Source organism: Sciurus vulgaris, assembly GCF_902686455.1.
Source record: "Sciurus vulgaris genome assembly, chromosome: 3".
Taxonomy (NCBI): domain Eukaryota; kingdom Metazoa; phylum Chordata; class Mammalia; order Rodentia; family Sciuridae; genus Sciurus; species Sciurus vulgaris.
The window spans coordinates 37016269-37042769 of record NC_136463.1 but is presented as its reverse complement, the minus strand read 5'-3'; the positions used below and the strand labels follow the sequence as shown (position 1 = coordinate 37042769).

The 26501-nt window shown below is 38.0% G+C and overlaps 1 protein-coding gene across 2 annotated transcripts in view; it reads left to right on the top strand.

Moving 5' to 3' along the window:
• Positions 1 to 347: 347 nt before the first annotated feature.
• Positions 348 to 26501, top strand: part of PPM1D (protein phosphatase, Mg2+/Mn2+ dependent 1D) — a 45586-nt gene continuing 19432 nt past the window's right edge. Inside the window, exons 1-3 of one of the 2 annotated variants that reach the window (XM_079131400.1) lie at positions 348 to 2528; positions 17884 to 18112; positions 22406 to 22530. In XM_079131400.1, the coding sequence (XP_078987526.1) occupies positions 1811 to 2528; positions 17884 to 18112; positions 22406 to 22530 (1072 nt within the window). In that variant the 5' untranslated portion in view covers positions 348 to 1810. The remainder of the gene's footprint in view (positions 2529 to 17883; positions 18113 to 22405; positions 22531 to 26501) is intronic. The other variant, XM_079131401.1, reaches the window with a different exon arrangement.

The following is a 26501-nucleotide window of genomic DNA, read 5'->3' as shown; positions in this document are numbered from 1 at the left end:
TGCTAAGCAACCCAGTGAGACCCTGTCTCTAAATAAAATATAAAATAGGGCTGGGGATGTGGCTCGGTGGTTGAGTGCTCCTCAGTTCAATCTCTGGTAGAAAAAAAAAAAAAAAAAAGATTATATATTTACATATAGTTTATTTGTTTGAAGAGTAGTATACAGGGGCTGTGTTTGGCTCAGTGGTACAGCACTTGCCTGGCATGCATGAGGCACTGGGTTCAAATCTCAGCACCACATATAAATAAATAAAATAAAGGCCTATCAACAACTAAAATTAAAAAAAAAAAAAAAAAAAAAAAAAAAAGAGTAGTATACAGAGCCAGCAAGTAGAAGAGTATAAGTAGAGAGCATTATGAAGAGTTAGACTTATGATGGATGACCTGGTTGTGCCTTGGGTGAAAAGGATTATAAAGCGTGATGGAAGTGCTTTTTGGAAATTTCTAGGGCAAACTGTTCAAGCTAAATAATATTAGAGCTAGATAAACTTTTTTTTTTTTTTCCTCTTCTTGCAGGTCTTGCATAGGATGCAGGATTACAATTGTAAATATTTCACTTAGTTTTTTTTTTTAGTCATAATTATGAAAATGACTTGCAGGTTTCCTTTCAGTGTTAAAATTGTTAGTTTTTGTACTGGGGATTGAACCCAGGATGTTTTACCACTAAGCTGCATCCCCAGTCCTTTTTTTGAGACAGTCTCTCTAAACTGCCCAGGGGGCCTCCAACTTTCGACCCTACTGCCTCAACCTCCGGAGTGGCTGGGATTGCAGGCGTTCACCACCACGCCTGGCTTCTATTTGCATTTCTTGTGCCAACTGTTTGCATTTTTCCCCATCCCCATTTTAGTATCATTCCACTTGAAAATCTCAAAGGCTGTATAGGACTGAGCATATAGGAGAGTTGGTGATGGAAGTGACCACAAGTGGAAAAAATGAACTTCAAACCGATTCACTACAGAAAACTTTTGGTATTGAGAGCATACTAATATCCGTGGAAATTCGTGTGAACATTTTAGCGCTTGGATTGACCTACTGGGAGAACAGGAAAATAACCAAAATTGTTAGGGCACTGGAGCTCCTGGAAAAAGTTTCTGTAAGTTATTTTAACGTGATATCTTGAAGTGATACTATAGGAATAAAAACCTGTATCCTGAACTAGTCGGAAAAAGTATTAGGTTAACAATTTAACCAATTCTTGGTTCAATTCCGACCTCGTAAATCTTACCTACCTAATTACGTGAAACAGAACTGCGCAATCGATTTTGGAAATTTACCAAGTATTTTTTGTAACGACTAAAATTTCTCAATTCCCAGTCGGTTACGTCCCAACCCAAACCTGTTCACGGGTGCCACATTTTTTCCAGCCAGTTCACAAACGGTCTTTGAAGGAAAGTTTCCCGCCATTTCACTTTAAGGAGTGGAAGGTCAAATATCGCCCCCCGCCCCCGTTCTCTCCCCCACAATTTCTACACTCATTGGAGGCCCCAGCCTACGCCGCTTTACCCGCAAGGCAAGCAGCGGGGCGCGACGGGCAGGAGAGAAAACCATGATCCTGAGGACCGAGTACAAAGGCGACAGACCAAGACGCTCGAAAAGTACTCAGCGGCTGCGGAAAACCAGGAGGGCGCAAAAGCCCGCGACAAGAAAGAAACCGAGAGAGTAGAGCGCGGGCCCGCAGCCGGCGGCCGGAGGAGGAGCGCTGCCGTTGCGAGGAGGAGGGGGCGGAGGGCGGGTTCGCCCCCCTCGACTCCGGATTGGTCGCGCCCAGAGAGTCGAGTGACGTCAGCCGGGGAGAACGCCTGATTTGTGTGATGGGCGCGGGCAGGCGGAGGAAGCTCAGTGCGCAGGCGCAGCTTGTCGACTCCTCTCGCCCCAGCGCTCCGGCCCAGCTCTCGCGGACAAGTCCCGACATCCCGCGCCCCCTCTCCGGGACCGCCCCCTCCTCCCTCTCGGCGTCGTCGAAGATAAACAATAGTTGGCCGGCGAGCGGCGAGTGTGTCTCCCGCCGCCGGATTCGGCGGGCTGCGTGGGACCGGCGGGATCCCGGCCAGCCGGCCATGGCGGGGCTGTACTCGCTGGGAGTGAGCGTCTTCTCCGACCAGGGCGGGAGGAAGTACATGGAGGACGTTACTCAGATCGTGGTGGAGCCCGAGCCGACGGCTGAAGAAAAGCCGTCGCCGCGGCGGGCGCTCTCGCAGCCGTCGCCTGCGCGGCGGTCCCCGGCCTCTTTTCCCGGCAGCGAAGTGTCGGGGAAAGGCCCAGCGGCTGCAGCCCGAGACGCTTGCGACCCTCCCCCGGACGCCGGGGCCTCACCGGCGCCCGGCCGCTGCTGCCGCCGCCGTTCCTCTGTGGCCTTCTTCGCCGTGTGCGACGGGCACGGCGGGCGGGAGGCGGCACAGTTTGCCCGAGAGCACTTATGGGGTTTCATCAAGAAGCAGAAGGGTTTCACCTCGTCCGAGCCCGCGAAGGTTTGCGCTGCCATCCGCAAAGGCTTCCTCGCCTGTCACCTCGCCATGTGGAAGAAATTGGGTAAGTTCCCTGGCTTGTTTGGCGCCCGTCTCTTTTCAGGCAGTTGAGGGCTTTTGTAGCATCTGCACCGCGTGGGCCCCCGGCTCCAGAGTGCTATCAGAGAGCAAAGTGGTGGGAATGAAGACTCTTCTCCGGCTCGTAGCGCTCTTCACGGTGGAGTTCGGGCACACAAAAGTGGCCTTGCCAAAGATAGTATTGCTGTCTCCCTGAAACCGTTGCTCGCTTCATTTCCACCCTTCAAAGATCAGGGGGAAGCAGTCCTCTCCCTTCGCTAATTCACTTTAGTGGCAGCCGGAGAAAAAGTGTTTGAAACCCAGCGCCAGATTTTGATCAAAAGATAAACCGAAGAGACGTTCCTATGTGGGTCAGGCGAAGAAAGCGGGAAATGGCAAAAATTGTACCGTTTCCTTACAATCTGTCATAATTTTGCTCTTGATGAACTTGTCCCTCTCGGTTGCCTCCTATCGGTGGTGTCAGTACTCTCTTTAGAGTAAAGTGTAAACTAATTTAGAAGGGCTGAACTATAATCATGATCCGGCAGTTTTAAAGTCTTGAAAGGAATTCTGTTGTGCTCATGTTTTAGGAAAACATGTAAAGGAAAAAGAACATGCTGTGTTACCTCTTAAAGTGGCCCCTGCTAGGGGTGTGCAGTTAGTTAACTTGTTAGGACTTTTTGTTTGGTAGTTGCCTTAACTAAGTTCTTTCAGATCTCTCCAGTTCTTAATTAAAAGCACTTTTATACGATGTAATACCTGTCAGAGTAACAAAAGCTAAGGAGTTACTGTTTACTAAAAGAAAATAGACACCTTAATTTCTAAAAATTCGGTACAGTAGTTTCATCTAAGTTTTCATGTTTTGTAAGGCAGCCTGTATTTCTGTACACAGCACGTATCATTACACAGATTTTTAGTTGCTTACCTTTCGCTGTGAATAAATGGCATGCAATTGTTAGAGAAAATAAATGATGCCCTTCTGTTATTAAAAACAACCTTTGTTTATGATAGCATAATAAAGTTGCTTTATTTTCAGCAGAGGGACAGAGGCATAGAGAAAAGAGTGTTACAGATTTGTAAAACAACATTTTTAGAAAGGTATTATTATAGAGTTGTAGACTCGCTAGTTTCAAAGTCTGTTTTCCATTTGCTTGGCTTTCTACCAAGAAATATTTGATTGACTTAAAGACCAACCAATAGGCCTTTTGGAGGAGGTTCCCATCCAATCCCAGGGGCCCCTATTATGGATTTATTTATTTATTTCGTGGGCAGTAGAGCTGAAAACACTGTAGTATATTCTAGAAATATATCATCGTTGACTGCAGAGGAACTGAACACTGGACAGAAAGACAACAAAACAAGATAAAGGGAGATTAGACACAAAGAACTATTTAGAGTTCTGTTTATTTTCAGTACACTTTGAGCTATGCAAATTTGCCATATGTTTGAACTTTGTAAGAATTAAAAAACCTTTAAGATTTGACCTTGGCTCCTTGAACTTTTTCTTTTTTTTCCTCATTTACTGAGGACTGAACCCAGAAGTGCTCTACCACTGAGCTACATCTCCAGCCCTTTTTAGTTTTTACTTGAGACAGGGTAAAAAGGGCTGGGGATTGAATGCAGGGCGTCTCATATGGTGAACACAAGCTCTACTACTGAGCTAAGCTACCCCCAGCCCCTTGAATATTTTTTAAGAAAGCAGGGGCCATGGTATTAAATGTGAGTGTATGTGTTTTTTTTTTTTTTTTTTTTTTTAACTTACACATACTTTTTTGTCAAGCTGTCAATGAATGGTTTGGAGCCTTGTACTCCAGACACATGGTTTGCTTTGTACTCTGTCTAAACTTCAGATACCATCCTTAAAACCTGAATAAAAGAGGAATATTCTGAATATATGAGAGTCTTGACATAGGAAGTACCAACATTTTTTTTTAAGTTCACAAATTTTCAGCTCATTTTCTTCTCCTTTTTTTGGGGGGGGAGGTGGGCGTTGTACTAGGTATTGAACTCAGTGCCACTGAGTTACATTCCCAGCCTTTTCTTTTTTGTTTTGAGACAGGGAACAGAATTTTGCTAAATTACTGAGGCCGGCCTCAGTCTCTGAAATAGCATGTGTCTACATTACATCTGACTGTATATTTTTTTTTAGTGCCAGGGATCGAAACTAGGGGCATTTAGCCACATTTCAGCCTTTATAATTTTTTATTTTGAGACAGGATCTTGTTAAGTTGCTTAGGGCCTCATTAAATTGCGGAGGCTGGTCTTGAACTTGGAATTTTCCTGCCTCAGCCTCCTGAATCCCTGGGATTACAGTTGTGTACCACTGCACCCAGCTACTATAATCTGAAATTATTAAGGACCCCAAAGAACTTTTATTTTTGTGGGCAACATTTAATATTTCCCATATGAGAAATTTTAAAAATGTTCTATTTTAAAGCAATATACACTATATATAAATATGTATTTTTTTATGAAAAAAATCACTTTATTTCAAAATAAGTAACATTAGAGAGAAGAATGGCATTGTTTTTTATTTTGCAGTCTCTCTTAATATTCAGTCTAATACAAGACAGCTGAATTCTCATGTTTCTGCCCTCAGTCTCTTGTACTGTTTGAAGTATATAAACAAAAAAGTAACTTCACATACAGATGTGGGATGATACAGGGATATTTTTGGTACCAAAATGGTGGGTGTTTTTTTTTGTGGGGGCGGGTACTGGGAATTGAATTCAGGGGCACTTGACCGCATCCCCAGCCCTGTTTTATATGTTTAGAGACAGGTTCTCACTGAGTTGCTTAGTGCTTTGCTGTTGCTGAAGCTGGCTTTGAATTCTCCATCCTCCTCCCTCAGCCTCCAGAGCCACTAGGATTACAGGCTTGTGCCACTGCTCCTGGTCAAAGTGGTAGTTTCTTAAATGTTTGTCAAATGGGAATCTGAAATCTCATTATTGAATTTTGCATATTCTTGCATTAAGATCTATTGGTCTTCCACTTTGAATAAATATTTTATCCATGTGTGATTTTGTAACATATTAGTCATTTGGAAAATAATGGTGCACTGAGTTAGAAATATCTTCTGGGTATTGATGCATTTCATTATATAATAAATTGAAAAAATCACATTTGTTTATATCACTGATGTCTTCAGAAAAGTCTTTATTGAGAAGCTATCCAGTTAACTGGTGGAGATGTATATTCCCGAATTGAGTTTTTCAAGCAACAATTAGAAATTTATTTCTGGCAGTAGGTACTGCCAGTTTGTCTTGAAGCAAAAAGCTCACTTGGTTTGTTTTGAAGAAAACATATACCAAACAACTAAGTCTTATTAACACACTTTGTTATTCTTTCAGGTACAAATGATGGTCCATGGTTAGGGGCTGGAAATGTTGCTCAGTGGTAGTGTTGGCTTGGCACGTGGGAGGGTGTGGGTTCAATCCCCAGCATTTAAAAGAAAAAAAAAAAAAAAAAAAAAAGCATGGTTAGTTCATTTCATGATCACAAATGCTTTTCCTCTAGACAGCCTGTTATCTAACAGATGCCTATTATTGTACTCCCATTTTTTGTCATATTGAATATTAAAAACATGTATTCGTGGGTTGAATTTTTTTTGTGGGGAGTTTTGATTTTATGATTCTGGGGATTGAGTCCATAGATACTGTATTACTGAGCTAAGTCCCCAGCCTTTTTTTTTTTTTTTTGCGGTACTGGGGATCAAACTTAGGGCCTTGTGCTTGCGAGGCAAGCACTCTACCAGCACTCTATCTCCCCAGGCCCCTTTTTCTTTTTTATTTTGAGACACAGTCTTGCTAAATACCTAAGGCTGGCCTCCAAATTTGCCATTCTCCTGTGTCAGTGTCCAGAGTTGCTGGGATTATAGGCTTTTACTGTGGCACCTGGCATGGGTTGACATTTAATAAAATTAAGTTTTAGCCAGGTGCAGTGGTGCATTCCTGTAATCCTTGTGACTTGGGAAGCTGAGGCAGGAGAATCGCATGTTTACAGCCCACTTCACACACAGACCCTACCTCAAAATAAAAACTGGGGATGTGGCTCAGTGGTAGAAGCACCTCTTCAATCCCCAGTATCAGAAAACAAAGAAAATTGTGTCATTGACATCTTTTATTTTAATTTTTTTGATGTGGGGTCCAGCTGTGTTTCCTAGGCTGGTGTCAAACTTGGTGATCTTCTTCCCTCAGCCTCCTGGGTAGCTTGGATTATAGGATTGTACCATCATATCCAACTTCATCAGGGACTTCTTAAGTGAAAATGGCTTGCTTTTTTTTTCACTCTAGGTGGGCAGCTATGAAAAATATAATGACTTCTAGCTCATTTTGGTGCCACTGCTTGAACTCCTGCCAAGGCACTAGCAGTATTATCAACCACTGCTTATGTACCATCACTGTGTGTCTATACAATGAACAGGGCAAATGAACTTTTAAAATTGTTATGAAGATAGACCTGGGGTCTGTGGTGCATGCCTGTAATCACATTGACATCAGAGGCTGTGAGGCAGGAGGATTCCAAGTTTGAGGCTAGCCCTGGCAATTTAGTGAGATTCTATCTTAAAATAAAAAATGTAAAGGTCTGGGGTTGTAACTCAGTGGCATAGTGCTCCTGGGTTCAATCCCAAATACTGCAAAAAAAAAAAAAAAAAGAAAAAGAAAGAAAACACACACACAAAAACAAACAAACAAAAAACCCACCCAAAACTACAAAAATAGTTTTAGGCTTAAGGAATCCCTGTGAGGGGCTGGGGAGATAGCTCAGTTGGTGCAAGCACAAGACCCTGGGTTCCATCCCCAGCACCGCAAAAAAAAAAGGAATCCCTGTGAAAATCACACAGGCCACTGTGAGATGCCAATATGCTATAGTGTCTGCCTCTTAGCTAAATCTTGAGGTCCTTAGGGACAAAGATAATTGCCTTATTCATCTTTATTTTGCCTCAGTGCTGGGAGTGAAACCAAGGGCCTCTGACACGCTAGGCCAGTGCTCTACCACTGAGCTAAACCTGTAGCCCCTAAAATAATGGTTTTCTTAGCCTCTTTTCTTTTTTTAAATTTCATTTAACCCCTTTTCTTGATGGTTTAAAGAGAATGGTGAACAAAGTGCAGTTTGTGGCTGTGTGTGATAGTTTTATCAAGAGAACTAAAAGAAAGTGAGGCATGAGCTGGGCAGTGGCTAAGGCTTGTAATCCCAGTGGAGTGGGAGACTGAGGCAGGAGGATGGAGAGTTCAAAGCCAGCTTCAGCAACAGCAAGGTGCTAAGCAACTCTGTGAGACCCTGTCTTTAAATAAAATACAAAGTAGGGCTGGGGTTGTGGCTCAGTGGTCGAGTGCCCCCGAGTTCAATCCCGGTGCCAAAAAAGAAAGAAAGAAAGAAAGAGAGGCATGATGGTGCACACTTGTAATCCCAGCTACCCTGGAGGCTGAGGTAGGCAGATTGCATGTTTAAGGCCACCATCAGCAACTTAAGTGAGGCCCTAAGCAATTTAGCGAGACCCTGTCTCAAAATAAAAAATGAAAAGGGTGAGGGATGTAGCTCAGTGGTAAAGCACCCTTGGATTCTATACCCTGTATCACCCCCAACTGCCCCTGTGCGCGCACACACCCAAAAAATGTTACCTGAATGTATTGTATTCATCCTTCATCCTTCCACTCCCCATGAGATGCAGCTGCTGCCTCACATTCAGTGTTTATCATCCTCATTTCTTCATAATGTTATTATGTCGCCGTGTATTTCTAAAGAATATTTAGTACCTTTTGCATATTTTTAATAACTTTTTAAAATGACACCTTACTGTATGTCTTCTTATCTGTCTTGCTTTATTTTGGTTCAGTATAGTTTGTGATTCCTTCATGTCGATACATGTAGCTCAGTTTGTTTTTGCTGGTGGATAGTATACGACAAATATGGTGCTCATTGATTGTATCTCCCCCTTCTTTTTTTGAAATGAGGTCTTGCTTTCCTGCCTAGACTGGCCTGGAGCTCCTGGACTCATGGGATCCTCCTGACTGAGCCTCCCAAGTCTCAAGTGCTGAGAGTACAGGTGCATGGTACCACACCTAGTTCTCTGTATCCTCAGTGGATATTTAGTTTTCCAACTATTTATAATAAAAAACATATCTGTAATTACTTTCTTGATACAGCAGCAGAATTGAGTAGTTTCGATGGAGATCATGTTTTACAAAGCCAACAACATTTCTTTGGCCCTTTATAAAAAAGATCTGCTGACCCTGCTCAGAGCAATTGCTGGGTCATGGAGCGTGCACATCTTGAACTTTACTAGGTATTGCCAAATTGCTTTTCAAAGTTTTTTGCACCAGTTTACTCCTGAGAAGTGTAGGAGAGTATAGTTCTTCTACTTTCTTGCCAATAATTGAAGTTGTCAGACTTCATTCTGTGCATATGAATTGTATGCTAGATTTTCATTGTCCCGATTACTAATTGATATTAAGCACCTTTTCATGCTTATATAAATAAGACTTTTTTTTTTGGTACCAGGTACAGAATCCAGGGGCACTTAACCACTGAGCCACATCCCCGGCCTTAAAAAAAAAATACACACACACACACACATATATTTTATTTAAAGACAGGGTCTTGGTGAGTTGCTCAGGGCCTTGTTAAGTTACTGAGCCTGCTTCAAACTTGCAATCCTCCTCCCTCAGCCTCCCGAGCTCTTGGGATTATAGGTATATGCCACTGTGCCGTGCCTGGCTGTGTTTTCTTCTTATGAGACATCTTTTAATTTTTCTGTGCATGTTAATATAGAATTGTTTTCTGGCTGATTTGAGCAAGTTCTTTATTTCAGAGGAAGTTTTTTTTTTTTTTTTTTTTTTTTTTTTTTTTTAGTGGTAGATGGACACATTATCTTTATTTGTTTTTATGTGGTGCTGAGGGTCAAATCCAGTGCCTTACATATGCAAAGCAAGTGCTGTACCACTGAGCTCTAAAGGAAGTTCTTATGTATTTCAGGTACTAATTCTTAGTTATAGAGGTTGCAGATACCAGTTTTAGTCTATTTATTTTGTGATGTTTATTAATCAATAAAAGATCTTACATTTAATATAGTTTTATTGATCATTTTCTTCAAATTTCATACTTTCTGAGTTCTTTTGAAGAAAATTTTCTTTACTTTTTACTTAAAGAAAAAAATTTTTGATACTGAGAATTGAACCAGAATCAAAATACACAAGGGCCTTATTTTGTTATATTTTGAAATGGGGTCTCCCTGAATTGCCCTGACTTGTTTTGAACTTGTGATATTTCTGCCTCAGCCTCCTGAGTAACTGGGATCCCAGGCATGTTCTACCATGCTCAGCTTCTTTCTGTACTTCAAAGTTACAAAGATATTTCTGTGTTCTCTTCTAAAAGGTATGTAGTTTTGCTTTTCACAATTAAGTCCTCTTATTTTAGCTGGGAGTGCTGGCACATGCCTGTAATCCCAGCAAGTTTGGAGAGCTGTGGGTATAGTTCAGTGGTAGAGTGCTCACCTAGCATGTGTAAGGCCCTGGGTTCAAACCCCAGCTCCAGAAGAAAAAAAAAGTCTTAATCATTTTTGTTTTGTTATCTATATATGTGTGTGCTGTCTAATATTGTAGCCCTGGCTGCATGTGGCTATTTAATTTTTAAGAAAGAAAGCTTTATTGAGGTATACCTGACATACAATACATGGTACATTTTAAAGTGTACCATTTGGTGGGTTTTGATATGTGCTTGTGTGTGAGTGTGTGTGTGTGTGTGTGTGTGTGTGTGTGTGTGTGTGTGTGCCTTCCATACCAACATGATAAGGTAATAAATATCTTTCACTACTGAAAGTTTTCTTTTGCTTGTTTATAATCACAGTTGACTCTCCGTAATCACAGGTTATGTATCCTTAGATTCAGCCAAGCAGGGATCAAAAATATTTGAGGGAAAAATGCATGTGTACTCAACATGTACAGACTTCTTGTCATTATTCCTAAACAATACAGTATAAACACCATTTACATAGTGTTTACATTGTGTTAATTATTGTAGGCTGTCTAGAGAGGAATTAAGATATCAAAGGATGTGCACAGGTTATATGCTTCTTCACATATGCAACTAGAGCATTTGTAGATTTTGGCATCCTTGGGGTCCTGGAACCATTCCTCCTCAGATACCAAGGGATAACTGTACTCTTCCCCATGTTCTCCAGCTTACATTCCTAGGCAACCACTGCTCTGCTTTCTGTCCTGAAGATTTTTTGCCTTTTTTTTTTTGTTGTCATTGTTTGGTGCTGGGTATTAAACCCAGGTCACTTAACCACACCCTCAGCACTTTTTTGAATTTTATTTAGAGACAGCTCACTGAGTTGCATAGGGCCTTACTAAGTCGCTGAGGCTGGCTTTGAAGTTGGGATCTTCCTGCATCAGCCTACTGAACTGCTGGGAACTTTTCTAGAATTTTATTATATGAAACCATACAGGATATGTTTTTTTGTCTTTCTTCTTTGATTCAACATAATTTTGGAGGCGGGGTACTGGGCATTGAACTCATCCCCAGTCCAATTTTGTGTTTTATTTAGGGACAGGGTCTCACTGAGTTGCTTAATGCCTCTGGTTCAGTTGCTTAGGGCCTTGCTAAATTAGTGAGACTGTCTTTGAACTCGGGATCCTCCTGCCTCAGCCTCCCAAGCCACTGGGATCACAGGTGTGTACACCACACCTAGCTTAGCATAATTCATAATTATTTTGAGATCACTTTATTGTAGATATCATTAGTTCATTCCTTTTTATTGCTGAGAACTACACTTTATCTGTTCACCTTGTGATGAGCATTTGGGTTGTCTGCAGTTTTGTCTATTAAATAAAGCTGATATAAAGCCATTTTTTTAAACAGTAGAATGACCACTAATAGGAAAGAATGATAAAATTAGAAAATAATATTTGGTAACCATTATAGTTATTAGTTCAGCCCAAAAAAGGTCATATAATGCTAAAACTAGTGGATAAAATTAGAGGGAAAGAATTATATTTCCTAGACATGCTGTAACAAATTATCAAAGATTGGGTGACATGGAAGAACAAGAATTTATTCTTTCATGATTCTGCAAGCCAAAAGTCAAAAATCAAGGTGTCATCAGGCTTGTTTTCTTTTTGGAGGCTCTGAGGGAGAATCTGTTCTATGCCTCTTAGCTTCCATGACTTTTGACAATCCTTGCCATTTTTTTGGCTTGCATCTTTTATATTGCCTTCTCCCCTTCTCTAAGGACACTTGTCTTCGGAATTAGTGCTTGCCTACTCTAATCCAGGATAATCTTTTTAAAGATTCTTAACTATTTACATCTGCAAAGGCCTTTTTCCAAATAAGGTCACATTCATAGGTTTTTGGTGGATATATCTTTTCATTTGGGGTTGAGGAATACCATTTGGCCTAATAAAATGAAATTTACAGTGTCTCAGTTTATCTTGCCACAGAGCACTTTATTAAAAAAGATAAAGACTGTAGTGGAGAAACTTGGTAGACCTCATCTTAAGTAATTTAAAATAGCAGTAGTTTTAATGGAACAAGTTGAAATTTTATACTGCCTCCAGTGAGTTAATATTAATACTTCCATGATATTTACACCCAAAATGCTTAATAACCTGAAAACAAGCATGAAGAAATATAAAATAAACCTAAGTCGAAAGACATTCATGAAATGGCTGACCTGGTATTTCTTAAGAGCATCAAGGGAACCTGAGGAATTGCTCCAGATATGAGATATAATAAGAAAATATAACAAGAGATTATGGGTTTTATCTTTTGTTATATATAGAGCATATTATTAGGATAATTGATGAAATTTAAATGAGACTTGCTGACTAGATGTTTATGTGGTATCAGTGTTAACTTCCTCATTTTGATGGTTGTTATGGTTTGAGAATGTCCCCCAAATTCATGTGTTGGAAATTTAATTCCTTAATTCGGCAGTGTTGGGGAGTGAGGTCTAGTGGAAGGTCTTTGGTTATGGGGATGAAGCCCTCAGAAGTTCATTAATGCTTTTCTCTAGAGAATGAGTTAGCTATGGTGGGAGTTTTGCCCCTTTTCTCTTTTCCCTCTACCTCCAGTGCCCCTTCTACTTTCTGCCATGAATTGAGGGAGTACAAAGCCCCACCAAGCCTATAGGATATGGCCACCTAATTTGAGACTTTCCTGTTCTTCATAAATTACCTAGTCTTAGGTATTCTGTTATACCAGTAGAAAATTATTTAAGACAATGGTTGATTATGAAGAAGAATCCCCTTGTTATTTAGGAATTAGGTACTATAAATATTTGGGAGTGATAGGACATCTTTACTCAGTATTGGTTCAGGAAAAGAAAGTTCTTTGAATTATTGGGGAAAAAAAGAAAAAAAGAAAGTTGAAGAACTAGGTAACAGGAAGATCAGAATCCTGGGTTCCTCTAGGAATCTAGGCAGCAGTGTCATTAGGAACTTTTTGGTGGACTCATACCAGATAAGAGAGGTGATGTTTGGTTGTAAAGAAAATCAGAAATAGCAGCTTTATTTGTAATCACCACTTGATTATAATAATCCAGTTATTTTCCAAAAAAATTTCGGAGTTTTGCAATGGCCAAACTATAGAATGGAATATATAGGATCACCACCACTGCCGTTTTCATGTAAAACATAAAATCAAGTTATTTATCATCTCATATAGTTACCAGAAAAGGTGATGAGAACACTTAAGAGCTATTCAGCAAATTTCAAGTATACTGTTATATAGTTGCTATGCTGTGTATCAGATCTTGAGAATTTATTCATCTTATAAATGAAAGTTTGTATCCTTTCACCATCTCTACTTCTTCTAGTCCCTAACCCTTGGTAACCATCCGTCTACTCTCTGCTTCTATAAGTTTGACTTTTTTAGATTCTGTCTATAAGTGAGGTCATATAGTATTTGTTTTTCTGTTTCTGGTTTATTTCATGTATTATATATCCTCCAGGTGTGTCTTTATTGTTGGAAATGGCAGGCTTTACTGCCCTTTTCTTTGACTGAATGACATTCTGTTGTTTATGGAGAATGAATAGTATTTTTTATCTGAAATACTTGGGACCAGAGTGTTTTGAATTTTTTTCAGATTGTGGTATACATAATGAAATATCTTGGGGATGGGATCCGAGTCTAAACACAAAATTCATTTATGTTAATATGTACCTTATACACAAAGCCTGAAGATGATTTTATACAATATTTATTTATTTAGGGTGCTGAGAACTGAATCCAGGACCTTGTGCATGCTAAGCAGGTCCTCTCCTGCTAAGGTACACCCCCAACTGTGTCTGCATTTTTGTATATATCTTATCACATAGGTCAGGTGTGAAATTTTCCATGTGTGACAGTGTGTTGGTGCTCAAAAAGCATTTTGGATTCCATATTTTTGGATTGGGGATTTACAGCTGGTATACATCACATTTCCTTTATCCATTTGCCAAATACATAAGTTGATTCCATATCTTAGCTATTGTGAATAATAATATTGTGAATATAGAACATGGAAGTACAGATCTTCTTTAAGGTACTGATTTTATTTCCTATTGGTATATGTCCAGAAATGGGATTTTAAGTCATATGGTATTTCTATTTTTAATTTAATTTTTATTTTAACCCTCTATTCTTTTTTTCTTTAATGGTTGTACCAGTTTACCTTCCCAACCAACACTTTTTACTTCCTATAGGAAGTATCAAAAAGGTGTAGAGCGATAACTCATTGTGGTTTTGATTTGAGTTTCCCTTACTAATGATGTTAAGCATCAATTTATTTATTTGTTGGCCATTTGTATGTCTTTGGAAAACGAATTCATTTACCCATTCTCCTATCCCCATGTACTGGGGATTGAAGCTGGGGCTTTGTACATGCTAAGCAAGCACTCTACTACTGAACTACATCCTCAGTCCTATTTTATTTTATGTATCTACCTTTTTTTTTTTTAATCATGTTTATTTTATGACAGGCTCTTACTAAGGTGCCCAGGCTTGCCTTGAACTTGAGATCCTCCTGCCTTAGCTTCCCGAGTACCTAGGATTACAGGCATCTGCCATATCACTAGACTCCTTTTCCCTTTTTTGTTTTGTTTGTTAACAGGGGTGGAACCCAGGGGCACTTAACCACTGAGCAACACCCGCAGCTTTTTTTTTTTTTTTTTTTTTTTTTTTTTGTATTTTTATTATTAGAGATAGGATTTAATTGAGTTGCTTAGGGCCTTGCTAAATTGCTGAGACTGACTTTGAATTTGTGATCCTCCTGCCTCAGCCTCTTGAGCTGCCGGGACTACAGGTGTCCTGACTCCTTTTCCCATTTTTAAATTGGCTTTTTTTCTTTCTTTGTTTTTGTTTTCTCAATTGAGTTGTATGAGTTTCTGTATATTTTGTATTATTTCTTTATCAAATACATGCTTTGCCAATGTTTTTCTGTTTTGTAGGTTGCTTAGATAATAGGTATCACTTAAAAGCTTTATGTGTGTGTGTAAATAATCAATTATCAGATATTTTTTATAGGAATAAATGAGTTAACACATGAAAACCACTTACAATGGCACCACACACAGTGTTAGAAATACTAGTTCTTGCTGTTATATATTATTTTATAGAAACAAATCATACACCATGATCAAATGGAATTTATCCTCGGAATGCAAGACTGGTTCAGCATATGTAAACCAATAATTCGGCATATCACTTTAGAACAATAAAAAAATCACATGATCACCTCAATAGATGTAGAAAAAGCGTTTGACAAAATTTAACATTCTTTCATAATAAGTGTTTTTATCAAATTAGGTATGAAAGGAATGTACCTCAACATAACACAGGCCACATGACAAATCCAGTTAACATCAATTTTAACTTTGAGTATATTTGGTGCACACCTGGAATTCCAGTGACATGGAGACTGATTACAAGTTCAAGGCCAGCCTCAGCAACTTAGCGAGGCCCTGTTTCAAAATAAAAAATAAAAAGGGCTGGGAATGTGGCTCAGTAGTGAAGTGCCCCTGGGTTCATTCCCTGGTACCAAAAAAGGAAAAAAGTAAAACTGCAGATGGCATGATCATATGTAGAAAAAATTCTAAGACTCCACAAAAAACACCTTACATATTCACTAAAGTTGCGGGAAACAAAATCAACAAATAAAAATATTTGCATTTCTAGGACTCTCGGGGTATAGACCAGTGGTATAGCACTTGCCTAGCATGCTGGAGGCCCTGGGTTACATCCCCAGCAGCGCACACACAAAAATAAGAAATTAACGAAACAAACTGAAGATGCAAATAAATGGAAAGATAACTCCATGTTCAAGAATTGCAAGAACATTAGTACCCAAAGTGTTCTACGGATTCAGTGGAATCCCTATCAAAATTCCATTGGCATTTTCCATAAAAAATAGAAAAAAAAAAACCTTAAAATTCATATGGAACCACAGAAGGCCCTAAATAGCCAAAACAATCTTAAGAAAGAATAAAATTAGAAGCATCCCACTTCCAAATTTGAACTATATTACAGACTTATTGATCAAAACCTTATGATACTGACATAAACCAATGGAACAGAATAGAAAGTCCAGAAATAAACCCATGCATATATCATTAACTAATCTTTGACAAGAGTTCCAAATGAGGAAAGGATAGTCTCTTTAATAAATAGCATTTGAGAAACTAGATATCCACATGAAAAATAATGAAATTGTCTTATATAATACACAAAAACAATGTACATGTGTGTATGTGTATAAACAAATTTCTAGTTTGTTCAATATTAGCTGTTCTGGTTTCCCTGAGCAATTGTAAATGTCACTATTTCATGTAGTCTATGTAGTTCACTATTTCATATAGTCTAAGTAGTTCCCTTCTGTAAGTGACAGTACATTCTGTAGGATAATTTCAGTCAAGTTACTTCATGGTTCAGAAGGTTTATTTTCAGAGTATATAACATTGAAAAAGAAAGAAAGTCAGACATGGTCTTGTACACCTGCAATCCCAGATACTTGGGAGACTGGGAGATTTCAAATTTGAGACTAGTCTGGGCAACTTTAGTAAGCTTTGTCTCAAAATAAAATAAAAATGGCTAGGGGTATAGCAGGTATAATATTAATCCACCAACCTCTTTACCACCCATTCTTATTTTCAGCATTTAAAAACTTTACTGGGACTCATTGACAGGGGAAAAAAGTTTGTTCCTTTTTTTACTGGCTGTTCTTGCCTGTATTTGATTACAAGACTGCATTCTGTTTTATTCCTTAACATAATACAGGTTTGTTTAAATTTACAGGAATCACTTGTATTTGCTTATGACCTTTCCCTATATCTTACAACTACTGTGGATTTTTTCTTACATTCTGTCCTTAGCAGGATTTTGGTGTAGAGAATATGTGTGTTTGGACTCATTCTGCCATCATGAAGTATAAGTTGTCATTCAGTATTACAAAATATTTCAGAGTTGAGAATGTCAGACAGTATAGGTTGGAAATTACATATATGGGACTTTTGCTACTCAATGTTTGACTGATCTCAAGCAAGTTTTCTGACCAAAGTCTTGGTTTCTGCATCTGCAAGATGGAAAGAATGAGAATAATTTTATGTCTCATAGGTTTGTTACAAGTATTACTTGAGATAATACATGTAAATCTTTTAGTACAGAACCTCTTACGTAGTGAATGAAGAATAAATGTTACTTGAGAGGTTTTGAATATTCAAAATAATTATTTCAAAAATAAATCGAGAGACTGGGGTTGTGGCACAGTGGTAGAGCATTTGCCTCACATGTGTGAGGCACTGGGTTCAATTCTCAGCACCACATAAAAATGAATGAATAAAATAAAAGTCTGTCAACATCTAAGAATAAATAAATAAATAAATAAATTAAATAAATAAATAAAATGCTTAAAAAATAAATCAAGGAGTTTTTTTTTTTTTTGGTGGGGGGCCTTTCAAGATTAATAAACAGATGCTAAGTGACTGGCTTAATGGTATCAAAACTGTTACCAGAGCTGTGGCATAGCTTAGTGGTAAAGCATTTGCCTAGCATGTACAAAACTCTGGATTAGTCTCCAACATTATAAAAAACAAAACTTAATATATCCTTTTCTCTTAATGTAGTTAGGACTAAGAATTAAATGGAAATAGTAAGTCTGTTCTATAATGTATTTGTTCTAGGGTTGATTTGACTTTTAATTATAGTTACATTGTTTATAAAATTTTTTAATCAGTCTATCAGTTAACTTTCAAAATACTTTTCTTACATTTTTTCCTACGCTAATTCAAATGTTAAAATGCTAATTCACTATATGTTGCCATTTATATTCTGACAATATATTCATGTTTATACCCAGAAGAATAATTATTTTTTCCCCCTTCTTACAGCAGAATGGCCAAAGACTATGACAGGTCTTCCTAGCACATCAGGGACAACTGCCAGTGTGGTCATCATACGGGGCATGAAGATGTATGTAGCTCATGTAGGTGATTCTGGGGTGGTCCTTGGAATTCAGGATGACCCAAAGGATGATTTTATCAGAGCTGTGGAGGTGACACAAGACCATAAGCCGGAACTTCCCAAGGAAAGAGAACGAATTGAAGGACTTGGTGGCAGGTAATTATTCTGCTGTTTTGGTTTTTCTCTCTTGGTTTTGTTTACCTGTTTCTCCCTTTCAATGAAGTCAGTTACTTAGAATTTTAGGTTATTTTTTAGATTGCCTCATGCAAAATTCCATGTGAACTCATTTATCTTATTATTTGGAATTGACTTTTTTGTTTGTAATAATGACTCCAAAATGGAAATATATCAGTAGGCCTTAAGTAACAATACATACAAGGATTTATTGGAAATCTTTCACTTAAAAGTTGATCAGCATGACTCTCAGAATCTGGACAAAAAGAACAATTAATCTACTACATGTGATGTGTCAAATATTGTTTCCAAATTTGTCTTTTGTTGATGTTCCTAAGGATTTTTTAAAAAAATTAATCTCTTCTGTTGGTGCCTTTTGGTTTTGTACCTTACATACAGTGAGATAAAACAAGTTTTTAGTGAAAGAAATGGCATTGTTTTAAATTTTTTTGCAGTGTTTGGCTTAATAGGTGACAGAGTCTCTTATCTTCTGTATTCATCCTGTCATGATATGTTATTTTGTTTGCAATACCTGAAGTACTTTACATAGATATACAGTTTGAAAGGGGAGGTGTCTTTTAATATCTTCTCTGTGTATTCTTTGATATTATTCCAAAATTCATTAAGTGGTAGTTTTTTTTACCATTTTTTAGATTGGTGCATTATATTAGTACAAAATGGCGAGATTTGTTACATATCTATATATGTGCACAATATCACAATATAATTTGACCAATATCATTCTCCAGTATTTCCCCTTTCCCTTCCATTCTCCCTCTTCCCGAGTCCCTTTCCTCTACTGATCTCCCTTCCATTTGTTTGTTTGGTGTTTTTCTTTTTTTTTGTACCAGGGAATTAAACCCAGGGGTGCTCAATCCCTGATCTCAATCTCTAGCTCTTGTTATTTTTTTATTTTGAGATAAGGTCTCACCAAGTTGCTTAGAGCCTAACTAAGTTGCTGAGGCTGACCTTCAACATGTGATCCTCCTGCCTCGGCTTCCTGAGCTGCTGGGATTATAGGCATGTGCCACCATGCCTGACTGGGAGATCTTTTTCTATATTAGACACTTTCTTTCTGGTAGACTCCAGAACAGATCAAAATTTTTATTACCGAGGTTGATGTGTACTTTTCATTATTGTGTATAGAATCCAGGGTGCTTTACCACTGAGCTGTATCCCTAGCCTCCTGAGTCATTGGATTACAGGTGTGCATCACCTCACCCAGCTCCTTTTCTAAATTTTGTTTTGGGACAAGGTCTTGCTAAGTTGACCAGGCTGACCTCAAACTTGTGATCCTCCTGCCTCAGCCTCCCAAGTTGCTGTGATTACAGGCATGCTGTGTGTGGTTGGCCTAGAATGACCCTTTAATGAACTGCATATGGGTAGAGAAGACTTTGGATAGACTATCACCTTCTTCTTCTTTTTTTTGGTTTGAGGGATAGAACCCAGCAGGAGTACTTGATCCAGGAGCTACGTCCGCAGCCATTTTTTGAGTTTTGAGACTAGATTTTGCTAAGTTGCTTGTGTCCTTGTTTAGTTGCTGAGGCTGGCCTTGAACTTGGAATCTTCCTGCCTCAGCCTTCTGTACTGCTGGAATTATAGGTGTGTGCCACCTGACTCGGCTGAATTTCTTCTTATAAGCACAGACCTCAAGTTCCTTAAATGTATGGAGTTTGACTTGTCTTGGGACCAGGAAAGTATAATCATGGGTCATTATAAGACTAATTCCTGTAGCACACAAAACTTAACCTAGACGGAACCATATGGCCTTGTTTCCTTACAATTGCACTGTCATTTGGGGAACTAGAAAATGACTTCTGGATATCTTAAAGAGTCTTTTTTTTTTCTTTAAATGAGAAATGCTTGTAATTGAGGTAAATAAAGCTCAAGAAGCTAGATGGTCTCATCTGTGATGTCCTTAAGGGTCATTTCTAAAGACAGTGTATCCTTGAAGCTGTCATGCTGGGATACTTTATCAGTGAGCCAATTTTTAGGCTCTAGTTTATTTAATCCTATGAGTGTGAAGGTCAATCTAATATCTGAGACCTTTGCTGGTATTTATGAAAAGTGGACTTTGCATTTATAAATAGATTTCCTGAAATATTTGGGTTCTGCAATATTTAGGCCTGCTTCTTTCTTGTTAATTTTTTGAAAAAACATTTTTGGCTGTTTTTACTTTTCAACTTAAGTTTTTAACATTACATTTTCTTTTATTTTAATTACATTTTTAAAGAGTTTTTGTTTTTTGCTTTATCACTAAAATACCATCTGGACTGTTGGAGAAATGCTCTTTGCCATTTGGGAGCAGGTGTCTTATAAAAATTGAGCCATTGTATGATAAGTTATTTCCTTACTTCCCTCTATCCCAACCTAGCCAATTGGCTAGTGCTCTGTTTTTCTGCCTTCTGTTACTGCTCAGTCAGCTCTCTGCATGTCAGGCTGTTCCTTTTTATGTGCCTTTTAATCATACAGGACAACAGCAGGGAATGTAATAAAAGCATCATCTTTTCTAACATTGCTTTTTTTTTTGATACTGGATTTAAAATTTTTATGTTTAATCAGTACCATTATAGGGACCATAATATCTTTGAGTATTTAGTATCAAGAGAGCTTCTAGTAAATACTTATTGGAAGCAGCTACTAAATAATTTAAGTATTAAGACTTACCTTTTAGAAAACAGGTTTAGGAAGGAACTATAGGACTTTATGATGATACGAAGGCCGAGTATCGACATCCCCTCAGTGTAATTCTGTAGAGTCTTGATTCATGTTTCATAGAGTCTTGTGAATGGCCAATTCACTTAACTCTGCAGTTTCTTTTCTGAGGATCAGCACTGAAGAAAGAATAATAACAAAATGATTTTCCTTGATATTGTAACTCTTTTTATAGTTATATGTTGCTTTCAGAACTGAGAATTAAATTAGTTCTCAAAAAGGATGGTAAATGAGTGACTTTTTTGGAATTTCTATTCTATGTTAACATTTTTCACATTTTGTGGATATTCTGTACTTATTTCAGTCCTTTATTGCAATGTCTGAAATTATTGCCAGTAGCCACATGTGACAATTTATATTTAAATTAATAAAAATTAAATTTACAAAATCATTTCCTCATTTACCTTAGTCCTATTTGCATTGTTCTCTAGCCACATGTGCCTACTGTATTATTGTGCAAAATGAACATTGCCATCATTATAGGAAGATTGATGAGATGGTACTGCTTATCTCCTGGCCTGCTCCTTTATTTATTTGTTTGTATTTATTTTATAGTGCTAGGGATTAGTCTGAGGGCCTCAGGTAGGCTAGGCAAGTGGTCTACCATTGAGATACATCCTTAGTCCTGTTCTGTTCTGTTTCTCCCATCCCAAATACTCAGAAATCTATAATCCTTTCTTTTTAATTTCTTCATGTCACCATATAGCCCTCCATTTATAGAATCAATCTTTCTTTCTTTCTCTCTCTCTCTCTCCCTCTCTCCCCCCTCCCTCTCTCCCCCCTCCCTCTCTCCCTCCCTTCCTCCCTCCCTTCCTTCCTTCCTTCCTTTCTTTTTTGAAGATTGAAACTGTAGCTTTACCACTGAACTACATCCCCTGCCATTTTTTAAAAAACTTTAATTAATTATTTTATTTTGTGTGGAGCTGAGAATTGACTCCAGTTCCTCACACGTTAGGCAAGCGCTTTACCACTGAGCCACAACCCGAGCTCAGTTTTTTATTTTTTATTTTGAGACATGGTCTCACTAAGTTTCGAAGGGCCTTGCTAGGTTGCTGAGGCTGGCTTGATCTTCTCAAGTTGCTGAATCACAGGTATGTGCCACCGTGTCTGGCTAGAAACTTTTTTTTTATCTGCCCAATTATTTGAATCATTAAGTCATCTTGTATTTTTCTTTGACATGATAGCTACAATTTTTTCTTCACATTATTTCTTTTTTTGTTATTTTTTTAGTTGCTCTTGTTTATGTTTTCATTCTTTTCCTTTTTTTTTCTTTGTATCATTTTTCTTATATGTTATTCATTTTTTCACTTCTGTTCCACATTATTTCCCTTTGGTTTTGTCTGGTCTATTTCAATCACTTCCAAATTTTCCTCATGTAGTCTTATCCTATTTTGTTTTTCATCTCTGAAGAGCAGTTTTGGCTTATGTATATTTGTATCTGAAGCAGATAAATCATTGTTTTATGATAATATAATCTTATTTTATTAGTTATATGACATGTTGAGCTATCTTAGGTGTTTTTTAATCATTTAGAGAATTCATGTGAACTTTGTTTTTTAGTGTCATGAACAAGTCTGGGGTAAACCGTGTAGTTTGGAAAAGACCTCGGCTCACTCACAATGGACCTGTTAGAAGGAGCACAGTTATTGACCAGATTCCCTTTTTGGCAGTAGCAAGAGCACTTGGTAAGTGGGTCTTACTTTTGATGACATCATGTTAGATTTTAATAATATATGATGGTAAAATAGAAGAGGACATAGAGCTAAACTCTTAGTTGGGAGACTATGAGGATAGAGATTCTATGATATTAATGATTTAAAAGTCTAATTGAGGAGCTGGGGTTGTGACTTAGTGGTAGAGCGCTTGCCCAGCATGTGCGAAACACCGGGTTTGATTCTCAGCACCACATATAAATAAATGAATAATATAAAGGTCTGTCAATATCTAAAACATATTAAAAAAAATAAAACCTAAGTGAAGGAGAGGTGAAGGTATATATTTCAGTGCCAGTTGTTCTTTAGTCATGAGTCATAAAGTCTTGCTGCTTCATCTATACTTGGAGAGACATACATGTATACCTAGGCTTAATGTTATCCTTAAAACTATTTTAAAATATTCTTTTCTACTTCAGCCCGTAGTATTTCTAAGAGTCTTCAAGGCTCTTTTCTTCTTTAACTAGCAAAATAAATTGTCCATGACAAAATAAAAATAGTTCTTGTCTGGTCTACTTGGCTTTGGAAGGAAGGCTAGAGCCTTATTGCTATTTTAATATCTTACATTGTCTCTGCTAGATGGGGGTATTTTTCTAAAGGAAATATCTCTAAGAAAACACCAAATTGTTCTTTTTCCTCTTTTTTTCTTCTAATAGATATCTGAGTACCAACTTGGTGCTAGGCATTATGATAGGCTTTGAAGACAATGCAGATATACTTTCTGTCCATGCAATTAAGAAGATAGGCAATAAGAAATTAAGCTTATAAGTGAAGTAATTACAGATTAGGAAATATCATGAAAGAAATAAACAGGGTGATATGACAAAGAATAATTTAGAAGGGAAAAACTATGTTAGCCAGTGCAATGGGGTGCTACTTTCAGGAAGTCTTGTTTTAGTTGAGGTTTGAAGGACAAAGAATGAGCTAGTCTTGTGAAGAACCTGTGGAAGAACATTTCAGACAAGGATCCTGAAATGGGAAATAGCTTGACATGTATTAGGAATTGTCAAAAGACTGAAGTTGGTGAAGTGGACATGGCCATATCATAGTAGAAACTTACATTCTGATTTAATTGCAGTGGGAAGCATTGTAGGGTAAAAGCTGAGGAATAACATCTGTTTTGCCTTTTATTTATTTATTTTGTTGTTTTGGTACTGAGGATTGAACTCAGGGGCACTCAATCATTGAGCTACATCCTTCGCCCTATGTTGTATTTTATTTAGAGACAGTGTCTCACTGTTGCTGAGGCTAGCTTTGAATTCTCAATCCTACAGTCTCAGCCTCCTGAGACACTGGGATTACCTGATTTGCCTTGTAAAATGATCATTGTACTTACTATATATAATCTCTTACTGATCTTTGATGATCAAATGCATGTAGTCCTATTCTTCATGGAATCTATAACCTAATAGGGGGGAATAATAATAAACAATAATAATAATAATAATAATAACCTAATGGGGGGAATAGATAATAAACAAATGAGAAAATCTTTCCAAAAGGTGTCATCCTTAAAGGAATTAAACAAGTGATGTGCCAGTAATTGATGGGAGGGATAGTGGATACCAGGAGAGAGCTACTTTAGAAAGGATGATTAAGGAACATTTGTTGAGGAGGTGATATTTAAGTAAGATCAGAAGGAGGGAAAGGGGCAAAGGAAAACAGCAGAGTCATCTCTTGCCAGGGCCTGTAGATGGCTAGTGGACATTTGGATTGAAAAAGGAATACCCAGGGTATATTCTTGCTTCCTTTCAAATAATACTATGGTTTCCTTTTGGGAAATTATATCTCTTGTGCTATGTGAAGTCTTAGTTTAAATACTCCTGTTCAGTGTCTTTTAATAAAATATAGAAGAGGAGCATATGATTCCATGTAGGCTGAACAGATTCTCTATTCTAGACTATCAAATCTAATAACAAAAAAATATTTTTAAGAAATTGTAATTCAGGTATAGTGGCACATGTCTATAATCCCAGTGATTCAGGAGGCTGAGGCATGAGGATCTCAAGTTTGAGATCACCCTTAGCAAATTAGCAAGAAATGTGTCTCAAAATAAAAAAATTTTAAAAGGACTGGGAATATAGTTCAGTGGTAGAGCACCTCTGGGTTCAACCTCCAGTATTGCAAAAAATAAAAATAAAAGTTTAAAAAATTGGGTGTGGTGGTGCATGCCTGTAATTCTAGCTACTTGGGAAACTGAGCCCACAAGCTTGAGGCCAGCCTTGACAACATATTGTGTCTTCCATCGAAGAAATAGAGAGCGAGGAAGAAGTGGGGAGTTGGAGAGAGAGAAGGTGGGAAAAAAAACAAAAAAAGAAATAAATGCTTTTGGGTATAGCTCAGCAATTTGCCTAGTATACATGAAGCCCTGGGTTTGATCCCAAGTACCACACACACAGAAGAGAAAAATAGGAGAGAAAGTATACCATATTGGTAAAGAGGTGGACTTTAGAACCAAAATGCCTAGTTTTTATTCTTAGTACTATTATTTATTGTGCAAACCTGGGCAGATTACTTAGATTTTGTGACATAGCTTTTTTCATTTGTAATTGGGACCTAATAATTTGGTACTGTCTTCTGTCTATTTTGCATTGCTATGACAGAAGACTAGGTACTTTATAATGAACAGAAGTTCATGGCTTACAGTTTTGGAGTTTGGCAAGTCTGGTATCAAGATGTTGGCATCTGTGAGGACCTTGCTGCCTCATCACATGGAGGAAGCAAGAAGGTGAGAGGGAGAGAGAGAGAGAGAGAGGGAGAGAGACAGGGCAAGAGAAGGAAAGCTCACCTTTTTAGAGGCACCATCTTACCAGTGAGGGTGGAGCTTTCATGGCCTAATTGCCTTAAAGGTCCTGCCTCTTCATATAGTGATAGGGCAGTTAAATTTCAAAATTAGTTTTGTAGGGGACACATTCAAACTATAGCAGATATTTGTCTCATACTGTTGTGATTGTTGGGTGAAGTAATACATGTAAAATGTTGAGAATTGTGCTTGGCACCCAGTAAGTACTCTATAAATGTTAGTTGTTATTACTATTGTTATTTATTGAACTGGGTCAGTGACATGATCCAGTTTGTTTTTGAGGATCATTTTAGACTATTGTATGAGTAAGATTGTAGGGAGATCAAATTGGAGGCAGAAATATCATTTAGAAACCACTTGTAATACTCTAGGTGCTTTACATATTTTATAGATTTTTTTGCAGAACTAGAAGGCTAAGTTACTGAGGTCATTCATAGTATAAGCATGTAATACTATTAATCTTCCAGTTGTTAGCAAGGAAAAAGAAGGGGAGAAGATGATAATTAGCTGCTGCTTACATTTCAGGTTAGAAGGTAAGTTTGGTTGACTACCACCATTTGTATCATCAGTGAGCATTGAAAATGGGGGCATGACTGGGCATGGTGGCACATGCCTCTAATCCCAGGAACTCAGGAGTCTAGGCCAGTCTAGGAATTTAGTGAGATGCTGTGTCAAAATAAAAATGAAAAAAAAAAAAAAAAAAAAAAAAAAAGGACTGGGAATGTAGCTCAGTGGTAAAGCACCCCTGGGTTCAATCCCCAGTACTGGAAACAAACAAACAAAACAACAGCAAAAAATAGGGGGCATGAGAGGCAAGGAATTGATATTACTTAAAGACCAGAGGGGCTGAGTACAGAGCACACTCCTGTAATCCCAGTGACTTGGGAGGCTGAGGCAGGAGAATCTCAAGTTTGAAACTAGACTTAGCAATTTAGCAAGGCCCTAAGCAACTTAGTGAGATTTGATTTCAGAAAGTAAAAATAAAAAGGAGTGGGGATGTATTTCAGTGGTAAGTTGCCCCTGGGTTCAATTCCCAGTACCAAATAAATAAATAGCAGAAGGCTTTTTTTTCCCCCCATTTTATTGTTTTTCAGGATTGAACCTAGTGCCTTGTGCATGCTAGGAAGGTGCTTTACCACCA